Source organism: Peromyscus californicus, unplaced genomic scaffold, assembly GCF_007827085.1.
Source record: "Peromyscus californicus insignis strain IS unplaced genomic scaffold, ASM782708v3 Scaffold_20__1_contigs__length_68692818, whole genome shotgun sequence".
Lineage (NCBI taxonomy): Eukaryota > Metazoa > Chordata > Mammalia > Rodentia > Cricetidae > Peromyscus > Peromyscus californicus.
The window spans coordinates 39,147,530-39,168,999 of record NW_026294503.1 but is presented as its reverse complement, the minus strand read 5'-3'; the positions used below and the strand labels follow the sequence as shown (position 1 = coordinate 39,168,999).

The 21,470-nt window shown below is 56.8% G+C and overlaps 2 protein-coding genes and 1 long non-coding RNA gene across 5 annotated transcripts in view; 1 reads left to right on the top strand and 2 right to left on the bottom strand.

Moving 5' to 3' along the window:
• Positions 1-9,529, top strand: part of LOC128116598 (maestro heat-like repeat family member 5) — an 80,851-nt gene extending 71,322 nt beyond the window's left edge. Inside the window, exons 22-30 of the mRNA XM_052747998.1 lie at positions 2,894-3,031; positions 3,439-3,553; positions 4,350-4,493; positions 5,726-5,902; positions 6,381-6,536; positions 7,059-7,181; positions 7,342-7,444; positions 7,636-7,710; positions 7,962-9,529. Of these exons, the coding sequence (XP_052603958.1) occupies positions 2,894-3,031; positions 3,439-3,553; positions 4,350-4,493; positions 5,726-5,902; positions 6,381-6,536; positions 7,059-7,181; positions 7,342-7,444; positions 7,636-7,710; positions 7,962-8,062 (1,132 nt within the window). The 3' untranslated portion in view covers positions 8,063-9,529. The remainder of the gene's footprint in view (positions 1-2,893; positions 3,032-3,438; positions 3,554-4,349; positions 4,494-5,725; positions 5,903-6,380; positions 6,537-7,058; positions 7,182-7,341; positions 7,445-7,635; positions 7,711-7,961) is intronic.
• Positions 39-3,011, bottom strand: LOC128116600 (uncharacterized). Its single transcript, XR_008220535.1, has 2 exons — positions 722-3,011; positions 39-478 (listed from the first exon to the last, which is right to left on the bottom strand). It is a non-coding gene; the product is annotated as an uncharacterized LOC128116600 (long non-coding RNA).
• A 465-nt stretch (positions 9,530-9,994) lies between the features above and the next one.
• The window catches only part of Ptp4a3 (protein tyrosine phosphatase 4A3), a 33,379-nt gene continuing 21,903 nt past the window's right edge, over positions 9,995-21,470 (bottom strand). For 2 of the 3 annotated variants that reach the window (XM_052747995.1, XM_052747997.1), the window contains exons 2-6: positions 15,801-16,724; positions 13,850-13,942; positions 11,856-11,986; positions 11,158-11,232; positions 9,995-10,426 (exon numbers count right to left, since the gene is read on the bottom strand). In XM_052747995.1, coding sequence (XP_052603955.1) covers positions 10,309-10,426; positions 11,158-11,232; positions 11,856-11,986; positions 13,850-13,942; positions 15,801-15,905 — 522 coding nt within the window. In that variant the 5' untranslated portion in view covers positions 15,906-16,724 and the 3' untranslated portion in view covers positions 9,995-10,308. Of the gene's footprint in view, positions 10,427-11,157; positions 11,233-11,855; positions 11,987-13,849; positions 13,943-15,800; positions 16,725-19,365; positions 19,490-21,470 lie in introns of those variants that run through there. The other variant, XM_052747994.1, reaches the window with a different exon arrangement.

The window sequence follows — 21,470 nt, the reverse complement described above, 5'->3', positions numbered from 1 at the left end:
AGGGTGGGTACATTCACAAACAGAACAGCAGTGCTTGGTAAAGGTGTGGAGAGACAGCCAGGTCGTGGTGGTGCACACCTTTAATCCCAGCACTCAAGAGGCAGAGGCAGGCAGATCTCTGAGTTCGAGGCCAGCCTGGTCTGCAGAGAGAGTTCCAATACATCCAGGGCTACACAGGAAAAACCCTGTCTCAAATAAAAACAAACAAAAAAACAGGGGAAAAAAGTTGTGGAGAAACAAAGCCCTACATAGTGATGGTGAGATGTGAGGTGGAGCAGCTGTGTGGTCCTCAAAAAGGATAACTATGGCGTGAGGTGCAGTGGCGTGTGTTTGTCATGCCAGTGTTTAGAAGCTGAGGCAGAAGGATCGTGAGTATGGGGCCAGCCTGGGATATACAGAGCATGTATCTCCAGGGAGGCAAGTGCCTACAGAATGTTCCATGTGGCCCAGAAATCCCACTTCTTCTCTGAATTTGTACCTGAAAAAAATGGAAAGCAGGGACTCAGAAGCATCTGGAAAATTTGCTGACAGACACTATTCACAGTGGCCAAAATTGCAAATGTGCCAAGAGTTACAGATGGGAGGATGGATGGATGGATGGATGGATGGATGGATGGATGGATGGGTAGATAGAATGTAATTGTCTTAGGGTTTTATTGCTGTGAAAAGACACCATGATCTCGGCAACTCTTACAAAGAAAATATTGAGATGGTGGCTTACAGATTCAGAGGTTCAGTCCATTATCATCATGATGGAGGGGATGGCAGTGTGCAGGCAGACATGGTGCTGGCTACATCTTGACCAGAAGGTTCAGTCCATGGCCCCTCAGCCCCATGCACTCGGGCAGAATTTCATGGCAGCAGGAATGTGTAGCTGGGGCTGTTTTTCACTGCTTGGTGGACAGGAAGCAGAGAGAGGTGTAAACCAGAAGGAACCACAGCAGCTAGAGGCATGTACTAATCTTCTAAGATGCTTATAAATCCAATCAAGATGACCCATCCCAGACAGTACTCAGAATTAAAGGGAAACTCTGACACATGGAGCGTGGTGCATGAACCCGGAGGACATCACGCTGAGTGACGTGAGCCAGTCATCACACAGAAAACAGCCGAGCAAGATGGCACACAGCTGTGATCCCAGCACTTGGTGACAGAGGCAGGAGGAGCAGGAATCCAAGGTCATCCTCAGCTACAGAGCAAGCTCAAAGCTAGCCTGGGAAGCATGGGACCCTGTCTCAAATAAACAAAACAAAAGAAAAGAAAAAAGACAAGTGTTGTAGGCTTCTACTCACACAAGGTCCCTACAGGAGTCAAAGACAGACAGGAAATAGAACGATGGGGTTGGACTGGGGCAGGGTAAGGGATGAGAGCCAGGGGCGGGAGTCAATGTTTAACGGGAGTTTCCATCTGGGAAGATGGGAGGTAAGTAAAGGTTAGTATTATGGCTATGTTTACTGCCACCAATTCATCTGCTTAAAATGAACTATAATAACAAACTGTGATGTGAACTGCACTTTGCCTCAATTAAAAATAAAAATAGGGAACTAGAAAAAAATGGCTCCTTGGGTAAACCACTTGCCAAACGAGCCATCGGGACCTCAGTTCAAATCCCCACTGCTGGACACAATAGCACAGATCTGTAATAGCTCAGCACTCCCACAGCGAGACGAGAGACTGAAACAGAAGAATTCCTGGGAGCTCACAGACCAGCTAGCCTGGCATATACAACAGTGAACCTGTCTCAAGGTGGAAGAAGAGGGCAGGCACCCTATGGTTGTCTCAGACCACATGCACGCTGTAGCATGCTCACATCCCCATTCACACCGAAATGCATATGCGCCTGCACATACACATAAGCACACACACACACATGTGCAAAACACACACAAAAAAAATCATATGCACAATCTATTTATTAAACAAATAAATAAAGGAAAAACAAAAAAGGCAATGTGGGGATGTGGAAGTGTGTACTGATGTCTGGCTGGCTCTTGGGGAGTACACAGGCATTGCTGCCTCATTCTAAGGAGCCTCTGTCCCTTGAGGGTCCCAGAAGATAAAAAGAATGGCGCTATGGGCCGGGCGGTGGTGGCGCACGCCTTTAATCCTAGCACTTGGGAGGCAGAGGCAGGCGGATCTCTGTGAGTTCGAGGCCAGCCTGGTCTACAGAGCGAGATCCAGGAAAGGCGCAAAGCTACACAGAGAAACCCTGCCTTGGAAAACCAAAAAAGAAAAGAAAAAAAAAGAATGGCACTATGGGCAGGCATCACTGGGATGCTGGAGTGTGGAGAATCTGAAGATGGGACAGTGTGGCCTTCTGGATGGTCAAGGGGACTGTCCAATGGCAGGTGTCACCTCTAAGGACTCTTCTTCACTAGTTTCAAGGATGCATATGAACTTCAGATGGCACACAGGTGTTGGGGAGTTCTGGACTGGGGGGCAAGAGCTATGGGGATCCCCAAAGACTGTGGTTTTCTCCTAGAATCAGGCAGAGATTCCCAACAGCACTCATATCAGACATAAACTCTCAGCTACTGCTCCAGCACCATGCCTAACTGCCTGCTGCCATGCTCCCCGCCATGATGGCCATGGAATCTACTAACTCACTGATACCATGAGCCCCCTAATTAGATGCCTTCTTTTATAAGTTACCTTGGCCATGGTGTTTTGTCATGCCAATATAAAGGTAACTAAGATACCCACTCCAACAGGACCTAGCAATGGATGTGCTCTGCTGTGTCCTTGTACCCAGCACATTCCTCCTCATCCTGGGCCTTAGCAGGAGGCAGGCTCCAGAGCCGAGACAGTCTGGGACCCCCATCCCAAGAACAGGAGAAGGCTCAGGTGGTGTCTACACCTCTGGATAGACCCTGGCCTTTCTGCTTGACTGCAGCACATCACTGGAGGCACTGAAGAGTCTGCTGTCCACCACGGGACACTGGCATGACTTTGCTCACCTGGAACTGCAGAGTGCCTGGGAACACTTCACCTCCATCCACACCTACCCACAGGCCGTGGGCCTCCTTGCCAGGTACTAGTGGGGCAAGGGAAGGGGAGGCCGGGCGCATGAACCACAGTGGATCACTTGAGGCCACCCAGAGCAGCGTAAAGGCAGCATCTCCTGGGTCTACACATGTGTTTACAGCACCCTAGAGCACGAGAGGCATGTGCCACACTCCCAGGTGCATGCACTCAGAGTGTGCAGGTGCAAAATCTTCCCCCAGTCCCACTCTGTCCTGGGAACCTTAGGAACAAGGACATCCGTTCCTCCTCTTCCTTCCCCATGCATAGCCCAGGCCTAGCACATGGGTGAACACACAGAGACACATGCCTACTCCATCACATTGGGATGTACCTGGCTGCCCAGCCTGGCCAGCCTGGGAGGTGGTAGAAGGTATATTCTTGGGCAGTGACCACAAAACCAGGCCCTGCCCCCAGGGCCATGGTGCAGAATCACTGCAAAGAGATCAAGGCCATTGTCAGCTACCTGTTGCCTAGCCTGCAGAGCCAGCAGGAGCGAGAAAGGAAGACAGCCATCTTGGTCCTCATTGAGGTAGGACAGGGAGGAAGGAGGGGGCAGTGGGCCCCAGGTAGCCTATGTCCCACCCTCCAGCCTCCTTAACACAAGACAGTATGCCCACCTGACTCACCCTGTGGGGACAGCTGCCCAGACTGACCTCTTCCAGGTCTTCAGGGGCCTCCACCTCTCAGGACCTTCAGCCTATAGCCTTGGGGGGGCCTGTCTCTTCACCTTGCCCTGCCCACATGACCCAAGCAGAGTTGAGGAGCCCTGGGTATGGACTCCACAGATCAGACTCCGATGTGGCATTGCTCTGCTCACATGTAACTCTGGGTCCCCATCCACTCCTACCCGAGAACCTTGAGCTACAGGGTAATGGTTCGACAAGGGCTGGGATGTGGCCACTTCACCACTGTGGGTTCTGGCAGAGGTGGAGCCTTGAAGGAGGGGTCACTTTCCATAACTGGTACCAGCTACCAGGTCTCTAAGCTGAAATGGGGACCTTATGCCTCTTCCCACTCCACTGGAAGGATTTGTGAGCTGCTGTTCCTGGGGGCCTATTTCCACATGTCCCATGCACCTTCCATAGGCGCAAGTTGGCTCCGGGTTGGCTAAATAACTGTTCTAGACCTCAGTTTCACCAGTCATACGTAGAAGGGTTTGACCACTGAGAAGTTTCAAATGCTTGTCAACCCTGGTACCCTGAGGATGCTGGACAGCCACCCTCCCCTAATCCCTGGACAGACCCTATCCCCAAAGCCCGCAACAGAGACACAGGCTGCCCAGGAGAGGGCGCCAAGCCTGAGTCACTGTTTTCTCATGCCCCCAGTTCCTCTATAGCCCTGCCCTGTTGGAGGTGCTTTCTAAACAGGCCGCCCTGACTGTCCTGGCTCAAAGCCTCCAGGACACCTGCTCTGAGATCCGTGTGGCCAGCCTGCAGGGCCTTGGAAACATCCTCTTCCACACGGAGAAGGTGAGTGCCAGAGGGCCATGTAGCCCCACGCATCAGAGGCAGGCAAGGTCCTGTGGGTTGGAACCCTAGCTCTGTCACCTGGGACACTGACTTCTCCCCCTCTGGGCCTCAGCTTCCTCGTCTGAAAAAAAATGGACGTATTTTAGGCAAGGACACTCGTGTTCCCCAAGAACATGTCTCCTTACCTTGAGAAGGGACGGACCTTCCTGCACAACCCCAGAGGCCCACTGAAGAGCCAGGCAGAAAGCACCCTTCACCCGGCACAGAGAGAGCACCCCTTGAGAATCATGTGCCCCTTGCCCCCCAATTCTCCATTCCCAACTAAGTCCCCTACGCAAACCGCCATCACAAACCACATCCCATACGGACAGCTTATGGTGAGAAAGACTGTGTCGCTGCTTTGGGGGGACCTGCCCTTCCCTTGTCCCACCCCCTGCCCGCAGCTCAGGCCCTAGGGCTCCTGACCTCATTCTCACTGCGGGTACCCTGTAGTGAGCAAGGGCTGCGGCCCTGAGACACCCCTTCCCAGACTCTAGTGAGAAGGTCTTCAGTACTCAGCAGGCATACCATGCTGTACCTGCCTGGTTTCCCCCTTAGCTCCTCCATCAGAACCCCATCCTACCAGACTAGACCCCAGGTCCCCAGCACACTGACTCCATCCAAGGTGCCCAGGTCTGCACTGCCCTCCAATAACTCTTTGAAGGTGAATTTAATATTTCAAACCAAACAGGGCTTAGGAGACAAAGTTGGCTTAAAATCTGTTTGGAAGGCGGGAGGAAAGCCACTCTGATAAAAAAAAAAAAAAAAAAAAAGGCCCCAAGGTGGGAGTAGGCTGTTGTTTTCTGACCATCCATCTAGAGATCAGGACACACAGCCAACCATTGGGGCAGGCAGAATGGGCTGGAAAAACAAACAGCAAAGGCATAAAATCGGCCCACAATGGTCCCTTGCCACATGGAAGTTCTGAAGACCCACCTCAGTAAACCTCAGCAACCTGAGCATCCTTTCCTTATCTGGCTGATCCCACCTGACCTGAAGGGAGCCAGACATGGGAGTGAAGCCCAGGTGGGGGGCTCAGAGGAAGGAAAAGAGTGGTCCCAGGCCTGGGAGTGATAAGGATCTGGGACCCAGGGACAAGGCAGCAGCAGGGTTCAAGTCGGGTACCCCAAGTGAAGCCAAGTGAGGGGGGCAAACCTGTGCCTTCCACCCACCACCCACTACCTTCCCCACAGGGAACCCTGCTCAGAGGTCAACTGCCAGCCTTCCTCAATGGCTTCTTCCAGAACAACGAGGCAGTGGTTGTAGGCATTATGGGCTTGGTATCGGATATACTGCACCGCCTGGGTACAGAGGGCGCAGGCGCCCAGAGTCTCAGTATCGCAATCAACGCCCGCTACTTCTTTGATGACGTGAGCATAAAAACAGGCGGGGGGGGGGACCGAACCTGTGGGCCAAGCTGTGAGCCCACAGGTGCACCAGATCTGGCCAGGTGTCCACCAGGTAGTGCTCCACTCCTCCTCATGGCTGAAGTGCCAAGTCTCACTTGTCCAACCCCTCTTGTGTCCCCGGCCTACTACAGACCACTCAGGCAGGTCCCAGTGTCCAAAATGACTCCTCCAGCCCCCTTCACTAGGAAATGGGGAATAAGTCACCCAGCTGCCCTCATGGTCCTGGCTGCCAGGGTATCAGTGGGCACTAGAGGACAGGGTGGTGATTCTGTGTGAGGATGACCTGAGACCTGGCCTTAGAGAAAGCCTGACCCTCCTCTAAATCGAAGGGAGGAGGAACAACCTTACCCTGGGTCCCTGAGCCTGACTGAGGAAGTCCAAGGACGTAGGGGTTCCAAGCTGGGGAGCTCTGGCACCTCACTGCGTCTCTGCCTCGAAGGAGCGGGACAATATTCGAGCAGCAGCCATGGCACTGTTTGGGGACCTGGTGGCGACGATGACCAACAGAGAGCTGAGTGGCTTGCGGTCCCAGGTGTGCCAGAGCATGGTACCTCTGCTCCTCTACCTGAAGGACCAGTGCCCAGCCGTTGTCACAGTCAGTACCCACCCGCAAGCCTTTCATCTTGGTCAAGGGCCAAGGCCGGCAGGGCGGGTGGCCTGAGGGTGGAAGAGAGGGCAGTGGCAGAAGATCTGGCTATCTGCAGGGCCCTCCAGATCCCAGTCCCTGCCCATGTACTCCCCACATTCACTCTGGCCAGCCCGACCTGTGGGTCCACTGCCTACAGCAGAGCATGGTGGGACACGGGCACACCGTGTACCCACCGATACGCAGACAGAGCCCTCCTTACCATGCTCCACTCTCTGGACTCCCTATCATCTGAGGAGGAGGAGATGATAGCAGCCAACTCCCCCAGCAAGCTCAGACAGAGCTAAGTACCTACCTACCTACCCACCCACCTTCCACGGGGCACTGAGACCCTAGGTTGGAGCAGCTTCGCCGACACCAGCACAGCGGGCTGCTGAGGTGCCCACTGCAGCTGTGGTCTCGGGGGACTGGAAAGCCCAGGCTCAGACACACATGGGCAGTGAGTGACCCTTCCTGTGGCTGTCTCCACAGCAGGCCAAGTTCGCTTTCTACCGCTGTGCCGTACTGCTCCGCTGGCAGCCGCGGCACACCCTGTTCTGCACACTGGCCTGGGAGACTGGCCTCAGTGCCCGCCACTTCCTCTGGACCTGCCTGGTGAGGGGCCAGGGGTCAGGGGTCAACAGTAGGGACCTGAGATAGCTGCACTCCCCCCACCCCCACGGACTCTCCTTCCCAGGAAAGTGAGGCTGGCAGGGGTAGAAATCGATAGTCCCTGGGGTCCCTGGCAGTGACAGGTGGGCTCTCCTCTGGCCAGATGACCCACAGCGAGAAGGAGTTCAGCATCCACTTGTCCCAGGCCATCAACTACCTGCACAGCCATCACCGCCACATCAAGACCTGGGCAGCTCTGTTTATAGGTGAGCAGCATGGGCCAGGCTCAGAGTCCTCACTAACCCTGCCCACCCACCACCGCAGAGAGAAGGGGGGTTGGAGTAGGTTGGGGTGGGAGAGAGGGTGTGGTGCTAAGGAGTCAGGGGCTTCCGGAAGCTCCTGGAGGCTGGGCCAGAGCAGCCCCCATCCAGCAGCCATGGCTCTCCATCTTGCACAGGGTACACTACCTGCTACCAACCCCAGGCCGTGACACAGATGGTGAACGACATGGACACCAAGCTGCTGTTCTCCAGTGAGCAGCCCACACCCTGGGCCTGTGCCCACACCCCCCAGCTCCGGGCAGCATGCCTCCCTCAGGCGGTGGCAAAGACAAGGACCCAGGCCTCCCTCGCGGACCCCCACCTCACCGGGGCACTCCATGCTAGCCAATGGACGGAAAGGGCCCCCGTAGCCTCCTGCCCAGATGGAACTGGAGTTGTCGGGGTGGAGGTTGGCTCCCTTCCAGGATGGGCTCACCTTTGACTTGTCCTTTCTCTCCTGAAGCTTTTAAAGATCTCAAAAAAGACCCAGAACCTGCCATCCGGGAATTTGCCACCAGACAGATGGAGTTCCTTCGGAAGGTGTCAGCCAGATCCAAGAAGTGACTTCGAGCCACCCTCCCCCATCTCTACCCCCAGAACAGCCCTGCCCCAACCCTGTCCACAGAGCTTGCTTGTGTAGCATTTTTCCATTTGAAAGAAAAACCTAGATTCAAGACACAAAAAAAAAGTGTAATGGCTGCCGGCTTCCTGCCCGCCACCTGAGGACCCTCTGCTGTGGCCAAGCCAAGCCCTCCAAGATAATGACAAGACTCAGGGACACAGACAGGGACAGACAAGGAGGGACGGGGCAGAGACAAAACTGGAAGGTCTGTGATAGACTCTGCAACTAACTGCTCAGGAATGGGATCAACTCCACACGACCTGAACCCAGGCCATAGTGCCCACAGCTGAGCAGACCATTCTCTGGGAGTGGGGCCTAAGGGGAAAGTCCCCAGTGTCCCCAGCTGAGAGCTCTTACAGGGGATGTGGAGCAGGTGGAAGTGAAGGGCATTCCAGCAGGCTTCTCTATTGCAGGCCAGGGTCTTCCTCCAGCAGGGCCAGCCTGCTCCAGACAGGTATCTAGCCCCAGCTGTAACCCTCCCCCGAGATTTGCAAGAGTCCAAAAGTGGGTGCCTGACCCCCTGAGAGGATCCCCCAATCCCTTCTCAGGCAGAGCCCTCCCCACTCAGCCTCTATTTAAGAAATGGCAGACAGGCCCTGTGGGTACAGAGCTTAGGTCATAACAGATAATAACAGAGTCACGGCCTGTTACTCTCAGGACCCATTCAATCGGCCAGCTCCCCCAAGGGACCCTCTACCTAGGCCTCCAGCCCTGGGCTCTGTGCCTACCACCCAAAAGCCTCCATACCACATCCCCCAGGCCTTACGGAGTCTGTGTTAGGTAGACCCCGCACGCCCTCACCTGGGTGGATCCCGTTTGCCCATCTCTCCCAGCCCCCGGACTATGTGCCTCCTGGGGCAAAGGACATTGTGCTGAAAACTTGGAGGGCAGACTGAAGAAAAGAAAACAAAAAAAAAACAGCGACTTTGTGCAAATATACCACAGGGGTAGTGAGTTTCCAGCACACACAAGATCACCACTACTGAGTGTGGGGAAGGAACACCCCCAAAAGGCTGCACCTTGCCACGAGGCCTGCCTTACTGGGATGGCTGGGGTGCAAAGCCGGCCCTTTTGGTTTCTGGGACCTAGTCCCGAGCTAGGTAGGGTGGGAGGCCACTGGGCAGACATGTGGAGCTTGAAGAGGGAAGGATCCAAGTGCAGGAGGAAGGTGCCCTGGGTCTGTTATAGACGACACAGAGGGACAGGCCTGTAAGGCCTGAGGATCACATCCATCCGTGGAGTCGGTGCCATAGGACAGACGGCACATCCACACGGACGTGGACAGCCAGCCCTGCCCCTCGTCCCCTTTCCTCAGCTAAGGGAAGAGCCAGGCCACTGCTCAGAACGTGTGAGCAGGGAGACGAGGTGCTACACAGGTACCCAGCCTTCCCACACTCTCAGATCTAATGTACCCCACACCACTCTGCTGCCCTATCCTCCTCCTCCTCCTCCTCCTCCTCCTCCTCCTCCTCCTCCCCCTCCTCCTCTTCCTCCTCCTCCTCCTCTAGGCAGTAGGGGTCATTTCCTAGGCCAGCGGCCACTGAGGCCAAATCTCACAGGTTGCATGGGTATGGGGGAGTGGAGCCCACTGAAAGTTCCAAGTGGATCCCATTCCGTCCTGCAGAGGTGACTCAGCCTCACCTTCTGGCCTTCCAACCCTCAAACTGTCACCAGTCCAAGCTCCCTCAACGGAACCAAGTGATGTGTCAAGAACTTGGAGAAACGAGGCAGGGTGCAGAGCACGGCATGGCCACCAGAGGGTGCCAGGGAGGCACACAGCAGCAACACTACATAGGGCAGCAGAGATGGGAACCATGGCCTCCCAGGATCCAGACCCCATTCCCCCGGGCTCCGCACCACTCCTCACACACATCCACAGCTCCTGATTTATTGCCTTGAGAGTCCAGAGCACCTGAAGGCCCAGGATCTGGTCACAAAGGTGCCGAAAACAGGTCAGGCATTGGGCCCAGTGGTTAAAAACACCCACCTGCCGTCCACGGGCCAAGGTGGAGGCCTGGGCAGGGGGTGAAAGGGGCTGGACGGAACTGGTGGAAGGTCCAGGGACAGCCTCAGAAAGACAGCCATGGGCACAGACAGGGACAGAGCAGGAACACACACGGCCAATGGACTCCTTCAACACAGGTGCCCGAGGCACAGGAGTAAAGGGTGTACAGGGCCAGGGCCTGAGCTACATGACACAACATCTGGTCTTGTGCGTGTGGGGGTCTTTGAACCGCAGTCTCTGCTTAGGCCGGTACTTCTCCAGGTAGGTCAGCTGCTTACTGTTGATGGCCCCACGGCGCTTCCTGCAGACGGGAACAGGCAGAGGGTCATAAAGCCTGGCTTGGACACCTTGCTTTTTCCCCCAGGAAACTCCAGGCCCTGTGTAATACTCCAGTGGGACTGGAGTGGATAGACCCACAGGATGTAGGCTAAGCTGGGGCTCTGGGGGAGAGGCTGGGAGGCCGAGGCTTAGTGAAGGTCCGGGATTACATCTCACCCTAGCTAGCCAGCACCACCTCAGTGCTGTGCCAAGGTACAGAGAACTGTGTGTGTTTGGCATAGGTCTTTAGGTCGCACATCCGTCTGCATAGCCCAGGCTCCCCTAAGGACACCTGCTACAGCCATACAGGGCCTGCCCCCGAGAGAAAGAGATGGCTGTACCTATTTCAGGCAGCACAAAGGTGTCCACATATCCACAGCGGATATGTCACACACACTCACACACACACACACACACACACACACACACACACACACACACACACGCCACATCCACTGTGCAGTCCTTGCCCAAAAGATCAGAAAGATGGGGGTCCTCGAGGAAGGCTACCATACCACAAAGAGGAGGTAATGACTTGGGAGCAGCCAGGGAGGGCAGAGGAGTGGGTGGGGGGGGGGGATTCTTCACAAGGAACAGCTACAGAAGTGAGAGGTGAGGGGCAAGGAGAGGCCATGGTGACAGCCTAAGCCCCACTCAGCTTGCCAAGATCCACCAGAGATCCCTAAGGGCCACCCACACACGCTGGCTACTCACTGTCGGATGAACTGGATAGCATCCTCATACTTCATCCCGCTCTCGATAAGGGCAAGAGCCACGAGCACTGGAGCCCTGCGGGAACAAGCAGAGCTGAGGGGATCTGAGACCCCCACACCCCATCTCGTCCCTGCCTCAGGCCACCTGACCAAGACGGGCGCATGAGGGCCTGATGACCCCACCCCACCCCCGGATTCCTTCAGCTTGCCCACAGAAGATACAGACTCCAGACAGCCCAACCATCTTCTCTAGCCTGGCTCCTCCTGCCCCTCCTGTGCAGCCTAGGGAGATGCAGACAACCTCTCTGTGCCTAAGCTCCTAGAAAAAGAGCTATAAGCATACCGGCTATTGAGCCTGCCCTCCAGCCCCCCTGCCATAGGGGCATCGGGGGTGCTCCCCTGCCTGGCTCATTTCCATCTAGTGCGGGCAGCTGTTCCTCCTCAAACAGAGGTCAGGCCTGGGTGACCAGCATGTCTTTGTGGGAGCTCTTTTTCTGCATGAGGTGCAGTGACTGGGTCGTAGCAGGAGGCCCTCCCTGCCAGGCTGTGAAAGGACTTGCCTGGGAACCCTGGGGCCTTAGAAAGGTCGAGTGGATTTGGCCCACATCCAAACTCACAAAACAATAAAGTCAGACCACAGAAGCCAAAGCTGAGCTCCCAACAGCAATGGGGCCACGAGCGCCACCCACCATCACTCACCTTCCCAAGCCGGCCACACAGTGCACAGCCACGCAGCTGCCCGGGTCATTGTAGAATTTGGCCTTCAGCAGGCTCAGCCAGTCCTCCACCACTTTGCCAGGAGGGGGCGCCCCGTCATCAAAGGGCCAGTCCTATAGAGGAATCCGCTTAAGGACTTGCCCTACGGATGTTAGCTTTCCTTCCCGTCCCTCAGAGTTCTATGTGGGGGGTGGGGGGGAGCCGGCCCCGCATGGAGAAGGCTCCAGCCAAGGGTATGCTAGGGCACAGTGTGGAGAAGACAGAGGTGAGACCTATCTATCGGTCCAGATTTGGACCCATTGGTACCAGGGTGAACCAGCATGGGTCTGCAGGAGCTAGCTGATGGAGGGCGGCTCTTGAGACCTCTCTACCTCTCTGTCTCCAAATAGGGCAGCTCCTGGAGGCCACCAGTTTATGTGGCTGTCCTGAGTCCCAAGTCTCTCCTGAGAAAGGGAGATCGGCTGGGGCAGCCTCGTACTGAGATGCTGACGCGCCTCTGTCTCATACTCACACTCCCCTCAACACCCACACTATGGGAGGCCCTTGAGGCTCACAGCAGGGAAGGGTCAACGGAAAGAGTCCTCCCAGGCCCATGCAACCCCAACCTCCTCCTCCCTTCTACAAACTACCAGGCAGTGGATATGAGACCCCAGCAACACAGGATCCTCACAGCGGAGTAACCCAGGGTCACTCTGGTGCTGAGCACAGGACACCAGGGCCTCAGCCTAGTCGGTCAGGGTCTGCTGCACGCGCCGGGCTCATCCAGGCTCCGCACTGGGAAGGGAGGCCTTGTGCCAAGGAACTGGCTCTGCTCTGGCCCTCCAAGCACCATGACCAGTTCTGCAAGGCTGCCCCTCCTCCACCTAGCTGAGCCCCCAGGGTCAAGAAGGCAAGGAAACAGCAGCTAGGATCCCTACCCACGGCCTCTGCACAGGGTCTCCTGGGACCCACTGCTGCCAGGAGACAGGCTCCCACATGGCAGGCGATGAGAGGCTGAAGAGAGAGGCCCCTGGGAGCCGTCGGCGAGCCCGGCAGGCACCTGCTGAGCCCCACCGCATCTGTACAAGAGGGTCTCCATCTTCTCCAGCCAGGGTTGACAGGGCTCAAGCCCCAGTCCATAGTGCCAAATACACCCAGCAGGTAGGGAGGCAGCACAATCAGGGGAATGCCACTCCCCCACGTGAGCCCTCCCACTTCTTTCTTTTTTTTTTAAGGTTTATTTATTTATTATGTACACAGAAGAGGGTGCCAGATCTCATTACAGATGGTTGTGAGCCACCACGCGGGTGCTAGGAATTGAACCCGGGTCCTCTGGAAGAATAGTCGGTGCTCTTAACCTCTGAGCCATCTCTCCAGCCCCGAGCCCTCCCACTTCTAGCTGTGGTCTCAGAGAATGTATGACTCTAAGACTTCACTGCTCCAAAAAGGAACCACACAGGCTACAGGCTGCCAATGGCTACAGAGCACCTAATAGGAACCACAGGCCCCAACACCAGACAAGCCAAGTATTGGGAAGCTATGGTCAAGAGCACCGCGTCTGGGGCTGGAGAGATGGCTCAGTGGTTAAGAGCACTGACTGCTCTTCCAGAGGATCAGGGTTCAAGTCCCAGCACCCACACGGCAGCTCACAACTGTCTGTAATCCCAGTTCCAGAGGACCCAACACCCATGGCAAAAAACACCAATGCACATAAAATAAAAATAAGTAAATAAAAAAAAAAAAAAAAAAAAAAAGAGCACCAAGTACGTGCAACCTGACCTCGGGGGCTAGTCTGGGAAGGTAGGTGCAGTGGAGACGACTTTCTCACGGTCACCTGTCCCACACACCAGCCCAAGGCACAGATAGCCCAGGATGCATCTGGCGGGGAGTGGGGGGGGGCCGCAGCAGAGGGCCCAGCCTCACAGCGAAGAGCCCCAAATCTACACTCCAGACATCGCTTTGGGCAGTCACGGTGCCCAGAGCCACATGCCCCTCACCACAACAGTGATGCCGTCCTTCTCCAGAGGGGTCTTGTCATAGGTCACTTCACACACACGCACCACGGTGGTAGCCCCATACTTCTTCAGGTCCTGGGGTAGAAAGAGAGAGAGACGGAGTGGTTCAGAATCCAAGAGCTGGCCTCAGCCTGGAGCTCTGCACCATGCCGAGTCCCCAAAGGCCTGCCCCTCTGGAGCTCCTAAGCAGAACTGTGTCCCCTCAAGCTCCCTCCCCTGAGACAAGCACACTTCATAAACCAGCGGGAGGGCTCGGATGTGGAGTGGCAGGCAGGGTGGCCTCTCTGCTGGTGCTTCCGGGCCACCTGCCCCTGTCCTACCTGGAGAAGCTAAGGAGCCCATCTGTGTTCACTAAAACGCACAGCTCAACCACTGTGATCTCAGCCCTGTCCTGACATTCACGCTGCTGCAGCACCCAGGACAAAGGGTCCCAGCAGCAAGTCCTTGCTCTCCAGATAAAGCCACTCCAGAAGGGTGGCCCAGGCCTCAGACAGCCTCCTTACATCTGCACTGCCCTCCATTCCTGGGCTGCATGAGTGGGCTCCACAAAGGCCCTTTGGAGTCTCCAGCAAGCAGACCTCACTCAGGGGTTGGAGACAGAGGCAGCAGGGTGGCACCCAACACCACTGGGGAAAGCCCCATCCTTCAGAGGAAAGTTCACTCAGCTCACAGCCAACATGGGGTATTTATACCCACAGCCACAAGCAGGGCCAACCCCCACCTACCTGCTCCCAGTAGATATTTTGGGAGTGGTGAGGAACGACTGGGTCTCGCTGGCCATGTGATGGGGACACCAGACACAGCAAGGCCAGGACCCTACTATTCTGAGAGTGCAAGAAGAATGAGGGAGTGTCCACCTCAGAGACCACGGGGACGCTGCAGAGTCCATCGAGGAGAAAGCTACCTCTCGGCTCAGGACTCAGTCCCAACCCTACTCACACCGTGAGCCCCCATCCTGCTTACACTCCGATCCCTGACCCTAGTCACACGCTGAGCCTTGATTTGGGACAGTAAGCCCTCGTCCTGGTCACAAACTGAGCCCTCATCCTGGTCATGCACTGGGCCCTGATCCTCCTCACTCACACCCAGACGTTTATCTTTCATTCTGGTCACTAAGCCTTCATCCTCATCACACACTGAGCCCTTGTCCTGGTCACTCACAGTGCTTTTCTTTCTAGTCCCACATCAGACCCTGCCGTTATCTCAAGGTTCGCAACGGTGAGAGGGGCCGTCTTCCCCCGGCATAGCATCTAGCTATGTGTCCAGGGTCCAGGGTCCCTGACATAGGGTGTTCTTTGCCTTCCTCTATGCATCCTTTCCTGTTTTGATACCCAGAAGCCTATGGGGCTTAGCTCATGCCACAGAGGAGAGGACTGAGAATCTAAAGCCACGAAAGTCTGTTCCACAAACTGCCCAGCACTCAGCTGCAGGCTCTGCAAGCTATTCCAGGTCTGCAGTAAGGAGCCCTGCAGAGGGTCCCTAGGGAGGCCATGCTGACAGCCTCCACCTCTATTCCTCTATGTGAAAAAACACCTGGTCACATCTGGGGGTGAAGTCAGGGTGGCTACGACAACAGACATCTGTAGACTCCCCACATGTCACCTCGCAGCTACAGCAGTCTCTTTCCTGTCCCCAAGACTTCCTGGGGCTTGAGCTTGTGGAATGGACTAGCCATGCAGTAGCCCCTCCAGCCCATCTTCCATCTGCCTGTCCCCAGGCCATTTCCCCATCAGCCCTTGTCTCATGAGCCTCTTTCTTGCTCCGTTTCTGCAGAGACCAAGGTCACCCAGAGTCCGGACAACCACAGCTTAGGCAATGCCCAGTGCCCACAAGCCTGAACACAGCCAGACCTCCAGAAAACCCAGCTGATCACCAGCACCCATCACAACCCGAGCCGCCCAGGACACCCACCCAGCCCTGGCAGCCCACTCACCTCGATGAAAGTGCTCAGGGTGGCATTGCTGGGGTTGTGCGTGATAAGGAAGCGCATGTTCCGGTAGCTCACCTCCACAGGCGCGGGCCGGTTCATGCGGGCCATGCCTCCTCCGGGGACCCAGAGAGGACCAGCCAGCAAGGGCTGCACGGGGGGTCCCCCAGCCCCCCACACCAAGTCCAGTGAGATCCCCGTGCTTGTCCAAAAAAAAAAAAGAAAGAAAGAAAAGACTTCTTTAAAACCTCTTCCCCACACCCCTCCGCACAAATATTGTGCAAATACTTGGGAGAAGAAGAGGAAAGCTGCCTGGTAGTCGATAATTCCAAAAGAAAACCCAATTCTAAAAAAGAAAAAGAAAAGAAACAACCCCTCCCCTCCCCCAGTAAGATGGACAGCTCCAAAGTCCTGTCTCTCAGAGTGTAGTAGTTACAAAGAAGCAAAAATAAAAATAACAACCACCAAAAACACTGGGCAAAGAGAACTTCAAGTTGGTGACTCTGGCTGCGGAACACTGTCCTCTATGGGGCCGTCGCTGGGGACACCGTCCCTGCATGGGTGGATGGAGGAGAGTCCCCTTCGCTCAGAGCTGGGCCCCAGCACTCAGGACCCAAAGGGAAAATGAACTTGAACTCAACCAACTCTGGCGGCCCTGGGACGTGGTGGGCAGGCAGCCTCTGATCCGGGGCGTCTGTCACGTTACCCCATCAGGGAACGGCAAGTCCTGGAGAGGGGCAGCGGGCTCAGGCAGCAGTGCTGGCCTCTGGCCTGGCAGCAGAGGCCATTGGGAGGCAAGGGCAATGGTGAGGGCCAGAGAGGCACGGGCCTCCTCAGCAGCAGCACCCACGATGTTGGGAACGGCAGTAGTTAGAGCTGCCTTCCTGGAGTTCCTCCATCAATCGCACACTGGTCTTCAGAAGGCACAGTCTACGGGAGGGGAGAAAGAAATGGGAGGTCCTCGTTGGTCCTCAGAGTCTCCGTGTGAAAACACTGAAGGACAGAGAGTTCCTGCCAGGGCTGCCCTAGGCCCCTGGGGTGACAGGAGAGCCACACACAGCCACCAAGACAGCGTAAAGAGGGTATCAGGGTTCACCCCAGGAGCAATGAAAAACTCAAAACAAGAGTGCACCCACAGCAACAGAAGCCAAGCCACCAAGCCTGGTCCCCCATCTCACAGCCCATGAAGACAGCGTGGTCCTTCTCTTGGGACTGCGAGCCACAGCACAAGGTAACAAGCTCAGATCGTTCTGCAAGGGCAGATCTCAGGGACAATGGGTACTGCCAGAGGCACAGGGGGTGAGTGGCCTCAATTACTACCCCTTGGGCTCTCTGCAATCTCCACCCACAGCCACCACTTTCTGGGACTTGCCAGGCACTAGAGGTAAACAAGATATTCTGCCCTGCGAGAGACCACAGTCCAAGAGGCCAGCAGCCAGGCCCATGCCAAAGAAATGACAGCGTAGGTGGCCGGGAAGGGGGTCACACCGTGACAGGGACCTGGGGAAGGACACTACTGAAGGACATCAGCCTCAGCCCTTCCATGCCATCTCCCCCTCTCCAAATCTACTAGCTGCAAGAGATCAAAAGAGCAGTTAGCCCCACCGCCACCCCCCTCAGGAGGACCTGGGAGACCCTGGACACATCACCGGCCTCTCTGGACCCAGTTCCCACCTACACAGGGAGGGACTGAACAAGATGGCCCTTACAGTCCCTTAGACTACGACCCAGTGGTTAGTTGAGCCTGGGCCCCTGGACTCAGCCCCATACCCCACCCAGCATTCTTCTGTCCACATGAAGGCCCCTCCTGGACCCCCACCTGGAAGAATTCTGCCCATACCTCTTACCTCTGCCCCAGCACCCACTTCTCCAGCTGCCCACCAGGCAAACCAGGGCCTGGGATGCTCAGCCTGGCTGCAGGAAGGGCCCAGCCTAGGACCCTGGACCTCCTGCCTCAAGCTGTGGGCAGTCCCCACTGTCCAAGGCTCAGCTGTGCCCGGCAGCACAGGGTCCTCACTCACCGCCTTCAACACCTAGCAACAGCTCAGCACTCCACTCCAGGTCAGTGCCACGGCTCTCAACTAGTCCTTGCCATCATTTGGACAGGGCTAAGATGGAGGGGCACCTTGTGGGAGGTGGAGAGGAGCAAAAACAGGAGTCCTGTGCCGGCTTTGGCTGGCCAGGTCCTCAAGCCCTATGCATGCAGAGCCACGACGAGCCCGAGTATAAGCAAGGAGAGCCTCATGCTATGACACAAACACCTGGGCCTCCTGGGAGGGGCATCCCATGTGTGCACGCTGCAATGCCCTTGTGTGGACAGAAGAAGAGAGAAGGCCCCCAGGAAGCCAGAGAACACGGGCAGGCTCCTGTGGGGCTGACTGCACCTATCAGCTGCAGTATGGCGGAGGGGCTGTAAAACCCTAAGAGTCACAGCCACCCTCTAGTTCTGCTACCCATAGTTACGGACTGGCCACCTGGGCAAAGGAAGCCTGAACCACCTATAATGCTCACCCCAGGCCTGAGGGGTTGGAGGCCAGGGGTCCAGGTGTAGGTTATCTCCAGGCTAGACTGCATCTTACAATGCCCTGCACAGTCCACTGGGCCACACCCCCCAAGTGAGGGCAAAGAAGCATGCCCACAGCCTGCCTCAGTCACCTCCACCCAGGCTCAACCACATGGTGGCTGCCCCCCCCCCAAAAAAAGGGGCCCCTCCCTTGACACATCACTTCTATTGGATTGAGAAGCTCAGAGAACAAGGAGGGGGCTTCCACCAGATCTCTGCCCTGCCAAATCCTAGCAGGTCTGACCCAAGGCTCGTGGGCCCACCAGCCACCTATATGCCCCTAACCCAGCAGCTCTGAATGAAAGCAGAAGGCAGAGCTCACCTTGCTTCACCATTGTGAGTCCAGGCACTCAGGCAAGCCACCACATCCTTACCACTCCTCATGCTTGTGGACCTTACTAAGGCCTGGGCCTTCCTCTGACTGGCCCTCCTCTATCCCACCCAGCCTCCTCTAACAGTACCCTAAGCTAAGCACTCTGCTGCTCCCAGAACCGGCATGTTTTTCAAGATCAATATTTATCCCTTTTGGCCAGATGAGGACATGGGCCAGAGGGGCGTGGAAGGCCCTTCTCTGGACACTGGCCAGCCCCCACCGTCCAGCAACGCGGGTTTTCTCAACACAGTGTCTAATGATCGGGAACACTTGAACCCCAGGGAAAAAAAAGAAGACACAGAGAGGTTCGCAGAGGCCCCACCCTCGAGTGATGGGGTGAGAGTGCATCTGGCTTCAGAAGGGACCTAAAGGGGACCCTGTGTGACACTCGCGGAGTCAGGGGTCGCAGTTCAGAGCTTTGCGCTGTCAGGACAGGTAAGGTTGCTCGTGGATGGGCTGGGGACCCCAAGCACCCGTGGTGGGGTGAGGTGAGGGTGCACAGCTCCCGGACCTCAGCGGGGCTTCCCACCCAGCCCGCCAAGGGAGCCGCCATCCCATGTAGGGCCCATCCCGGTAGGGGTAGGGTCCGGGAGTGTCCTCGAGGCCGGGTCCCCGCCGCCCGCAGCCCGGCTCACCCGCGCCCACAGGAGTGCGGCTGCCTCCATGCGCCGGCCGGCCGGGCCGGGACCCGCGCGCGCGCCCTCCGCAGCGGCGCCGGCTCCGGGCGGATGCTGGGCGCCCGGCGGCCCAGCTATTTATAGCGCCCCGGCGTCACGTGGGGGGCGGTGACCGGCGGGCGACCCGACTCGCAGCGGCTCCCGCACCTGCTGCCTAAAGATAGAGCGCCGGCCGGGGCAAACAAAGGCGCGGCCAGCAGAGGAAGAGGAAGGAGGAAGGGGGAGGACCACCGCGGACCAGCCTGCCTTCCCCTCTCTGCATCCTGCTAGGCAAGGACTTCCCTCTGCAGAAGAGCCACCGGCCCGGAGGACCCCTCCCAGCTCTCCAGCCTCGCAGGCATTTACTGAGCAGCTACTGTGTGCCCGGGACCACTAGTCCTCACTTCACCTTAAAAGCCACCCCACCCCGCACCGTCCCGCCGGCCTACAGCTGAGGAAACTGAGGCACTGAACCTAGGCACACAGCAGACTCTACACTGGCTCATCTATCTCCAAGGCAACTGACACCCACCCACTCAGCTCTCCTGCAGCCTACCGGGGCACTCCCCCCAGCAGAATCTTTTCCTAGGCTCCACTGCCTCCACCGACAGAACAGAGTCCTGCTTTTGTCCTGGGGCATCCCCGGCAGGAACCCTGTGCTCTTTCGCCCAAGAATGGAGACAGATGTCAGTCCACACCTGCCCCAGTGACTGCATGGCCCTGGGAGCCTTCTGGAGCCCGGTTTGTTGAGCTCCAGTTCTCGGAATCCCTAGAGGCCTTGCCTTGCTGGGAACCCAGCCCCGAGCTTGGCTCCCAGACAGAGGCCTAGCCTTGCAATCAGTAGCTGATGCTAGGGAAAGGAATGGGCCTTGGTAGGCTGGACCTGAGCCAAGAGAGGGCATGCCCCACCCCATACTACCAGAGAGCAGTCTCATTAGCCAGCCTGGCACAGCAGAGCCTGCCAAACCTCACTCTTGCCTGGCCCAGGTAAGTAGGGCTAATAGTGTCCAGGCTGGAAGGTCCCACTGGAGCCCCATCCGGGCTAACCCCAGAAAGCCAGGCAGCCACATGAGATCCCCAGAAAATACATGCTAATAGACCCAGCAGAGTCACTGCCCTGATTCCGGCTCCCAGTCTCATCATGATCTCAGCTGTCCCACCGGCTCCCACTCTGACCACAGATCCTGTACCCCACCACAAGGCACCAGCATCCAGCAAGCTCAGAGGAATTGAGTAAACTGCCCGAGTCACCCAGCCAGGAAGCTGGACCATGCCTAGGGATTTGCACACCTGCAGACGTCCTACGGGTCCCATCCCCGAGTAGCTGGGAGAAAGAAGTCACAGACAAACCACCTCTGGTGGCCCACCACAGTGTCCACGTCTGGAAAGGGCCTGGTATCAGGCCCGGAATTTCTGAGATACTACACCAGCTAGGACCGCAAACGGGGCCCCAAGTGCCCCACACACACTAGCTGGGGACTCTAGCTAGGCCTGGGGGCACCTGCTACAGCTGGCAGGGCCCCAAGCCTTTCGGAGAAGTCTATATATACCACATCCAGAGCCTTCTTGGAGCCCTCCCAGAACACCCATCTCTGGGGCCAGGAGGAGAGACCCTAGCAAGCTCCACCCACACCAGTCCCTAGGAAGTCATCCAAAAGCTCTTGCGTCCCTGTGCCCCACAGCTCTAAGGGTGCAATCCCGCACAAAACATTCACCCTAACCCCATGCCACCCACCCCCCCTTGGCCATGTGCCCAGCCCCAGGGAAGGCTTCTCTAATGGGAGAAGGGACTTAGCACTCAGCTCCACTCTCCCCACCCCACCCCACCTCCCACCCAGGCCTGGCACCAAGAAGCTCCTACTTGTTTATGGAAGGAACAAATGACCCAGCGTTCTAGGCAGAGGTCCAGATTGGGGAACCGTCCAGAACCTACCACGAGACTTCAGCCCTCGAGGTCTGGGGGAACCTTAAGGAGAGGACACCCATGCCACCTAATGGCAGCTGCATGCCTTCCCAGAGGCAGCCACCATGTCAGCTGCCCCTTTGGGGGGCGGGGGGGAGTTCCCCAACTTAGTCCCTCAAAG